This window comes from Penaeus japonicus, unplaced genomic scaffold (genome assembly GCF_977035675.1).
Source record: "Penaeus japonicus unplaced genomic scaffold, GWHDUDI00000001_assembly GWHDUDI00000011, whole genome shotgun sequence".
NCBI classification, from domain to species: Eukaryota; Metazoa; Arthropoda; class Malacostraca; order Decapoda; family Penaeidae; genus Penaeus; species Penaeus japonicus.
The window spans coordinates 28,456,997-28,466,996 of record NW_028234413.1 but is presented as its reverse complement, the minus strand read 5'-3'; the positions used below and the strand labels follow the sequence as shown (position 1 = coordinate 28,466,996).

The following is a 10,000-nucleotide window of genomic DNA, read 5'->3' as shown; positions in this document are numbered from 1 at the left end:
TGTGAGGCTACTACCACTGTAGTAGCCTGACAACTTACAGCCTATGCTTCCCCTCATTGATGATTAGAGCACACTATATTTTGTGACAGAACCTATCTATTTTCAGTATATGTATTCTGTTAAGACACCTGATTCTCTATCATCCCACTCATTTTCATTACAACAATTGACAACATCATTTCTAACATTCTAGAGAAGATAAAAAAAAATTGAAGAAAAAAAAAAAATTGATATATAGTTTTCAAAAATACTTACATGTATCCTATGAAAGACTGGGGGAGGGGAAATTACATAATGAAAATATATAGCTCTACTGACAATGCTCCTCCAAGCAGACAAGTATTCAATCAGGGAATTGTAGTCATTCATAGTGTTGCACTTACTGCGTACTTTGGGCTTCCTATGTTTAATCATCGCTGAAGATGATCAAGGAGTCAAAGAGGACAACACAACTATCACCCAGTCTTAGAAAATGTGCTTTTTAGTAGATGCATCAAATCAACATTCAAGGTACAACCCAATGTAAGTAAACTGAAACACCTACACAAACTATCTACTTGCAAACAAAGAGGAACCTTAATAGAATGATATTTTAAGTGAATGCATTCAAGTTCATAACTTTAATCTGTAAAGCACATTTCTGGGAGGAAGGAGTATGAAATTATGTGATTATTTTAACTTTAAAAAATCAATCTAACTTGTTAGATGACCTATCTTTGAGGATATTTATCTATAATGAAAATTAGCTGATTTTTAAAACTTAAATATTACTAAAACAAATTATTTGCAAAATAAAAAGATTAACATTTACTCTATTTTGCATCCAGACTTTGTTGTAATTTTGTCTGGCACTAGATACAATCACAGATGTTAAAGAAAAAATGTAATGCTCTGCACTTTGAATATAGCATAGATCTTTTAAAACACTACCATTTAGTGAAATAGCAGTAAGAATTCAAGCTACAAAACTGATGGCCACAAGCATGGTTGTTTCAAGCAAAATTAATCAAAGCCTTATCCCAATGACATACAATGAAATTTTAAAAGTCAACCATGTTTTGTTGATGAAAAATGCTGAACATAAACATTATCTTAGGCTAAATAAGTAAGAAAATTCACCTGGGCAGTGCTCGTAGTTGCTGTTACATCAGCAACTGGAAAAAAATCCATTTCATTACAAATTCTGGCACGCTTTGGCTCTGGTTCTGGGCTGTTCATTGGTGTGTGGAAAACATCCTCCTCTTCTAGAAGAGTTGAATCTTCAGACACATCTGTAACTTTATCTCTTTCCTCAATCTCACTAATTTTTTCTAAAAAGTCTTTCTGTAGCTTTCTCTTTTTGTCATTGTAACTTGTTGTTCCTTGTTCAGTCGATGAGTTAATGTTGATTTTGGTATCTTTCTTTGGTGACTTTGTGGAGCATCTTCTTGGGCTTCTCTTCACACGAGAGGCAAGATCATCTGAATCTGTTAAGTCTTCCACTTCTTTGGCAATATTTACCAATTTTCTTTTATATTTGTCTTTTTTCTGCAATATTTCCTCTTTACTTGAAAAAGCACTAATCTCTTGTTTTATATTTTTAGCTAGCATTACAGAATTATTTCTGCCTTTCAAAGTGCTTATCTTCATCTTGTCTCCCATTTCAGGGTTTATAGAAGCACTCTGGTCACAAAGAGTATAGTAAGTGGTATCACTATCAGTGCCTTCATCTGTGTCCAGGTTGCAGTCATGTCTGCAGTACTTTTCTTTAGTCTTAGGTTTCAGATTTTCTTTGTTTGTCTTTTTCCACTCTGGTTTCTCCAAAAATGTATGTGGGTCTTCTTTACTAGAATGTCTTTCTGAAAGTTCAGGAGTTTCTGGGACAACATTTACACTAGTGATAGATTTCTGAAAATGTTGTAAACTGCCAAAATCCTCCTCCCCATTGTCTTCTTGGGATGATGATGACACATAAGTAAGAACTTCAGATTTTAATGTGCAGTTAAATTGAGAAGCCAAATTTATGTCATTTCTGGATTGTTTTGCTTCATTACAGAGAGTTTTACATCTAGATTTTGTTGTCATTTTATCTGTTAGCTTTTCACTAAGCATTTCTCTTATTTTCTGTAAATTCTGGTTTTGTTGATTAACTGCACTGCTGGCCATGCTGTCAGATAGTCTGAGTGTTTCACAATCTTCACTTGAAGTTCCGACACTACACTGCTTACCCTCTACATTGCCAAAATTTGATGATCTGCCATCATTATTAGGAGATCTCTGTTGTATTGGCTGTCTCTCCATTACGCTACCACCTCTTGCCTTTGGTTCAAAATTACCCTGATCTCCATCATCCGGAGTCTGAGGTCTGTATCTCTGAGCTCCTCGTCTATCTTTCATAATCTTTAGTTTATATTTAAGCTTTGCTACATATTTTTCCATTGTTCTTATCAATTCTTCTAATTCCCTTATTTCAGAGTCCTCATAGCCTGCTTCAGTAATTCTTGGATCTTCCATTTGTGAGCCATATTCACTATCATCAATTAAAATATTTTGAGAGTTTACAGGCATCACTCTTGAGGGTTTTACTTCCCAGACTTTTCCATTGTGAACTATGATTTCATTTTCATGTCTTAAATAAGATGCTTCCTGTAGTTCCATATCATCTGCAATATCTTCTTGAGTACTGTCTTCAGATAGAGACCCAACACAACTCAGATTCTTGACATCTACTGGGACACTTGCACATCTCTTAACTGTCCAGAGCTTACCATTGACTTGAATAATATCCAAGTCTTCATGAATAGTTATATCAGAAACATCTATTTGACTATCAAGTTCTTCAGGGGAACTAGGACTGCAAAGATCTTTCTCATCAGGTTGAGGATTAACATCTGATAACTCCTCTTTTGCAACTGACAATTTTTTCACAGCATCTCTTATAGCATTCCCAGTGAGACTGTCTTTTATGCAATTAAGAAGTATCTTATATTCCAGTGCATCTTGTCTTGCTAGGTCATTCTGGATATCTTCATCATTTGTAATCTGAAAAATTGGAAATCAAAACAGATAAAATCAAGTATTCAAACCAAATACATGTGGGCACAGATGTGAACCCACTGCCTCCATATGCATAAATATATAACCAACAGTTGATCCTAAAATATTCAATTGATCTCTAAACTCTATAAAATCTAGAAACACCAATAAATATTAAAATATCATTAAGGGAATATATTAATACAAAATTTGCTTTCATCTAATATATTGTATACAGTATACCATACCTTAGGAATGCAGTAATAAAAAGTTTTACATTCTGTTTAATACTCATCAGACTGGATAATTAAACTATATTCTTTCCATTACCTTGATTCTAAAATGCCTCAAACAATCACATATTTGCTTTAATCTTTGTTGTATCCAATGTCTGAATGACACATTTAGGGCTATTTTGTGCCTTATAAAAACATGAGGAATGTAATAGCATGTATACAGATAAAATAATAAACTGTACAAATTTTGGAAGCTATCCATACCTTTTCAAGTGCAGTTGGTGGAAGTAATTGTAATAACTTAGCCAAAAGTTCTGGAAGGCTGCCATTAACATAGCTATTAGCTTGAAGTAATAATGGTTTCTTCAAACATTTTGTATTCTTTGCTGAACCTCTGGTACTTGCTTCTATAGATTCACTAGCAGCATTTTTTACTCGTTCAAATGTCTCGTTGAAGAAGTCATCCTAAAATAGATGAAAAATAACATAAATTTTAACATTTAGAAAAATAGTTTCATTCCAAATATTATTACCACAATTACACTGCTCTTAAATGACAACTGCTTCAAAGTTACCTTTTCAAAAGCAATATAAAGCAGAACAAGACTGTAAACTTACCCTCAGGAACTATTTTATAGAAATTAAGAGAGACTACAGTTGACATAGCTGTGTTCTTTCTTCAACAACAGATGAAATATGTACTTTAAAAAGCTACTGACATTCAACATTTACCAAGTAGAGGTGGCCACTAGTTTTTATTTCTGCTTTCACAGTGCTCATAATGCTCATTTCACTACTGAACATTCCTTCAACACCATTATAAAACAACTAAATGGTGATAATAAACATAAGTGTTTTCCTTACAGACACTAAAATTGCAGTTGATGTGGTGACGTAACTAATATTATTCAAACTGACTTTCATTTCATCAAAACAAATTTGTCTTGACATATAATGTATTACAATCATTTCTTTAAAGAATATCCTAAAATTGTTAAAGCCTATAATGAACATGCTTTCTTTAAACCTTTTCTGCTTCCTTCATTTAAGCAGATAAAGATCCTTTTCCCACCCCAATTTGTTCCTTTCACCATCGAAGACTTAAATGCGGCTTTTAAACACCTAAAACCGGGCAAGGCAGCAGGATTGGATGGTATTACTGCTGAGGTTGCTCTTCACTTCGGGCCCAGGACGAAGGATTGGCTGTTAGCACTGTACAACAAATGTGCTACAAGTTACAAACTGCCAAAAATCTGGCGCAAAGCCAAAGTTGTAGCTCTACTGAAACCCGAGAAGAACCCGGAAGACCCCAAGAGCTACCGTCCTATCTCTCTCCTTTGTATTTTGTACAAAGTATATGAGAGACTAATCCTCAGCCGGATAATCGACACAGTTAATGACCAACTTACAACTGACCAAGCTGGATTCCGTCCTGGAAGATCATGCTGTGATCAGGTCTTGAACCTGACGCAGTACATTGAGGATGGTTTTCAGGGTAAGAAAATCACAGGTGCAGTCTTTGTAGACCTCAGCGCTGCATATGACACAGTGAACCACCGGTCTCTTCTACTTAAAGTAGCGAAGATGATCCAAAACACCTCCGTGGTTCGCATAATTGAGTCACTACTCTCAAACCGTAGGTTCTACGTTGAGATGGATGGTAGAAAGAGCCGATGGAGGGACCAGAGAAACGGACTCCCCTAAGGGTCTGTATTATCTCCAGTCCTCTTTAATATATATACCAACGATCAGCCAACTTTCGCTAACATCCGAAGGTTTATATATGCCGATGACCTCTGTCTCGCTACGCAAGCAGAGAATTTCGACATAATTGAGAAGAGACTTGGAGAAGCCTTGCAAGCTCTCACTGAGTACTACTCAAAATGGGCTTTGAATGCAAACCCCCAACAAGACTCAAATCTGCGCATTCCATCTTCACAACAGACTTGCGAAGACCGAACTTGAAATTCGATGGAATGGCGTGACACTGAAGAATAAGGTGCATCCAGTCTATCTTGGTGTAACCTTGGACCGCATACTATCCCTCAAAGAGAACATCCTCAAGCTGAAGAAGAAGCTCTCCAGTCGCAACAATCTGATTGGTAAGCTGGCAAACTCCTCATGGGGAGCAGACCCTGTTACTCTGAGGACGTCTTCTATGTCCTTATGCTTTTCAACAGCTGAGTACTGTGCGCCAGTATGGAGTCGATCAGCCCATGCAGCCAAGGTGGACCCTGAACTGAACAGGGCTTGTCGGACCATTACTGGGAACCTTCGGGCTACACACCTTCCATCACTCTACCGACTATCTGGTATAGCGCCACCTAGTGTGCGCAGGGAAGCAAATTCTATGGTCGAGAAGTTCAAACAGATTAACAATGAAGATCACCCGCTTCACAACCACCAACCAGTTGAAGCGCGACTAAGATCAAGGAAGAGTTTCGCACTCGTGGAACCGCTTCCCCCTAACTCTCAAGCCAGGTACAGAGTGAGGAGGTGGATAGAGATCCAACCAGATCTCCAAGACCAGGCCCTTCCACCACACCAAGAACATATAGGACCTGGGACCACTCTGGCCAGGAAGGAATGGGAGACACTAAACAGGGCGAGAGCCAAGGTTGGCAAAACCCTGGATAATATGCACAAGTGGGGCCTCAAGGACAGTCCAGCATGTCCATGTGGAGATCCCATACAGAGCATGGATCACCTGCTTAGTGTATGTCCCTTGGGACCGAGGTGTTCCGACGAAGACCTTCGCGAAGCCAACGATACTGCAGTCACCTTTGTTCGACATTGGCGCGATAAGATATGATGATGAGCAGATAAAGAGTCATCATTTCATATTACTTAAAAGGAAAAGTGGTTGCCAATAAAAGCAATTCTATATCTAAAGTAAAATGCCATATAATTTTACCTCTAACTGACACTGACTCTTAAACTCCCTCCAGCCTAACTGAGAAATATGTTCTTCTACAGCAGTCTTCTCCAGTTGATGTTCATTTACAAGCTGAAAAATATATAAAATAAATAACATAATGGGTCAGTTTAAAAGGATGCAAGTATATGGATGATTAAAGACATAGCTTTGCTTTTATACATGGAAATTCACAAGATATTTTAAGATCTTTCATATTATTATTAAGATTACTTAATAATTTTCTTCACTAATTGGTTTTCTAGCATTGTTATTAATACTGTCATTATACTTATCAATCATAAAGACAGAGATATCCCATGGCAAAATACATCACAAAACCAAGGTAAGATAAAGAATCTCCATAACTTATGGATGAGTTCAATAGGCAATATGCATGCATAGTTTTTAAAGACACTAAATAAAAGGTTTTAAGCCAGAAATGATGTCTTACCAGCAATTTTGCAGTCATATATAGAACAATAATCTTCTCATAGAAAAGTTTACATTTCTGTAGTGGCTTAAACTGTAGCAAGTCTGTTGACAACATGAGGATTGTTTCCAACTTTGCACTTTTTTTCCATTTTTTCTTGTTTAAAAGCATCTGGAGGCGTCTCAAATACAGCAGATATCCAGAACGAGGGACATCTGGCATCTTGTTTCTTTTTATGAATTCAGCTTCTATACCTGTAACATGAATAAAAACACAAATATTAATACATTACATTATGTCCATTAGGCAACATCTACTTACACACACAACTGTGACATGAAGGATCCAATCTTGTGTATCAATTGTCTCTTTAACCCACTCACGCCGGATGACGTGCTGACACGTTTCGTGGTTTTCGCGTCAGACGCCGCCGACGAGATATCTGGCCAAGGCCGGCGCTCGGGGTGAGCAAGCGGGCAGCCCAGGCTCGCGGCCCATGCGCCCGAGAATCTCGAAGCGTTCGGATGATGCGTTCGAAAACCTCGGTATAGCGACCGTGCAAAGCCGGAATGGCCCCGGCGTGAATGGGTTAATGTTACAGCATGTCTGTTTAATTTTTTGTTCAAAATATTACTGTGAATCATGGCACCTACATGTACCAACCTAGTGATATTTAGTTAATACAGGTATGGTACAATGTGTCATTTACCTAAATAAGATTTTCAGACATTTCATTTCACAGAAAGTATTGTGGATATTGAGAGGTTCATGGTTTTACAAAATGAAAACTTAACAAGATACAGCACTCCATTTTAAACTCATATAGCTGTAATTATTTTATATATCATTCAGTCAAAGCTATGATTAAACTAGACAACACACAGAGATGTGTATGTAAACGCACATGTACACACACAAGCACACGCACAAGTACACCCACAAGCACATGGACATACATGCACATGCAGAGATACAAGTATATACACATATAGATAAATATATATATATATATATCCATAGGTAAGTAAATCTGTATAGAGAGACATATACATAGCTGTGGTTTTGTGTTTGCAAAGATTAAAAAGACAAAATTTACACTCTGTCTATGATCAGTTCATGGTAACTATATTATGATCTTTTTTACCCTCCCATCTACTGACCACTATCAAAATATCTTGACCCTATTAGTACAGTATAGTAAATAAAGGCCAAAGACACAACAGTTGTATTTGTCTCAAAAAAGCTTGATGTTCATAGCAGTTTAGTGACCAGAAATTTCTTTTCTGGTTTTCAGCTAGTGAATGTAAAAGTATATATAAATATAAGTACGGCATATATATATATATATATATATATATATATATATATATATATATATATATATATATATATATATATATATATATAAATAATAATAATAAGATAATGAAGAAATTTATACATAAATGTATGAAAAAATCATAAATAACCTAAACTATATGTGGACTATGGATACACAATTTTTTTTTTACCTGGGATACTGAATAAAAATCAAATGCAAAAATAGTTCTAATATCACATTATTCACCTTATCTTATTGAAAACAGCTATAAATCATTTTGACTAAATTATACTGAAATTCATAAACTATAAAAGTATATGTAAATATAGTTTCATCAAAAATGAAGTTGTATTTGGAGATTCTGGACTTAGGCCTAATGGCAAATGGGCAACAACTATGTAACACAGCCCAACCATTGAAGAGTGTAAGCCTGAACTTAGTAATATATTTTCTCAAAGTGTCTATGACCTTCAGTGCTTCTGGATAACTATTCTAAAAAAAAAAAAAAAATCCCAATAATCTGAAAACAGGATCTTACTATATAACTGAACTCTTTTCCATCCATTAAAATACAGACACATCCACACAATGTTTTCCTGAAAAGTAACAAAAAAAGAAAGGAAAAGAAAAAATAGAAATCAATATCATGTAGGTGGTGTGCATATGGTTGCATTCTCACTCCTCACGTGTTGGTAACCAATGTTTCTGGTTATCCCAAGCCTCTTGCCCATTTAAGTTGTTATAAGAACAGATATCATTAAGTGCTTTCTCTGAAATCTTCCCTATACTTTTGAATGTGAAGACATATCCATATGACATGTCCCATTGAGTGCTAAGGACCAGTTGCCTGGAATTATTCTGACAAATAATAAGACAAGAAAACAGGTGAGGTAATTCAATCACAGAAAAATATGGTAAACCATTGTTACATTGTTTTACTATTATTATTATTTATTTTTTAATACAGAAAATTATGCAGAAAATTCTTGTAACTTTTTGATAGTTTCTAGTATCATTCTTTATCATAAATATCAGCATTGAAATTTACACATTTCTTGAAAATCCCTCCTTTCTACTAATTTTTGGGCAAAGCTTTTCAAGGACTATATGATAATGGTTGCTTGTATACGCATCCTGTCACTGTTCTAGACTTGGGACTAGTTTATGCAGAGGTTCTCAGTAACAATTATGAATCAGCCACCATTGATTACCACTCTTTCAAGATCAAATCCATTCATATATAAACTGATTCAGTAAACCACCTCAAAAGTGAAAATATTGGCTTTTTTTGCATACTTCTTTAGCATGTGTTTTATTCTTAAACACTAACAACTTTGGCATTGATGGACTACATTTAATGTATACTGTCCAGAGATAGAAGTTTTAATTTGTAGAATATAGCAGTATTGGCAGAAATTACAGAAAGTAGAGCATCAAGCAATTGACATGCTGTTGCTGCTTTAGCAAAGAGCTATAAACCTACTGCACATTATATTCTGGGAAGAAAAATTTACAGACCTCCTGAGCAATTTTATCCTAAAAAAAACTAGTCCAACCTCTATCTTGTCCGAATAAGTGTGATGTGGTGATGTGGTGGGCTTCAGCCCACAAAACTACTATATCTGGACAGTGTATATCAAATGCAATCAAACAGTACCAACTTTGTTCCTATTTAAAAGAAAGATCATTATCCACTGTCATTGCAGCCATCAAGCCATTCTATAACCTCATGCCACTATAACCTCCCTATAAGAAAGGTTATAGGTTGTGAAACACCCTAAAAATTGCATATTAGTCCTTATTAATCATTGAACAACAGATGACGTGATATCAAGTTATGTGATGGCAGCATTCTTGCTGCTGGGGATGCAATATCATGTCATGGGATTTTCTATAGCTGGCACATTGGATGACCATGTACAAAGTGGATGGCTACGGCTTAAGCAAGCAAATAGTCAGAGGCATTAGCCCTACATATTTTAAAATACCCTGGCGTTAAGTCCAGGCAGAGCCAAAACATAAAACTGGCATAAGGCACATTCCATATAAAACGCACCCCACTAGTCAATTTTGAAATTTCA

General features: G+C 35.9%; 1 protein-coding gene across 2 annotated transcripts in view; it reads right to left on the bottom strand.

Moving 5' to 3' along the window:
* Positions 1-10,000, bottom strand: part of LOC122245944 (uncharacterized) — a 21,409-nt gene that overhangs the window by 8,945 nt on the left and 2,464 nt on the right. Inside the window, exons 2-6 of one of the 2 annotated variants that reach the window (XM_043004235.2) lie at positions 6,620-6,852; positions 6,166-6,258; positions 3,516-3,716; positions 1,120-3,021; positions 256-272 (exon numbers count right to left, since the gene is read on the bottom strand). In XM_043004235.2, coding sequence (XP_042860169.2) covers positions 256-272; positions 1,120-3,021; positions 3,516-3,716; positions 6,166-6,258; positions 6,620-6,852 — 2,446 coding nt within the window. The remainder of the gene's footprint in view (positions 1-255; positions 273-1,119; positions 3,022-3,515; positions 3,717-6,165; positions 6,259-6,619; positions 6,853-10,000) is intronic. The other variant, XM_043004148.2, reaches the window with a different exon arrangement.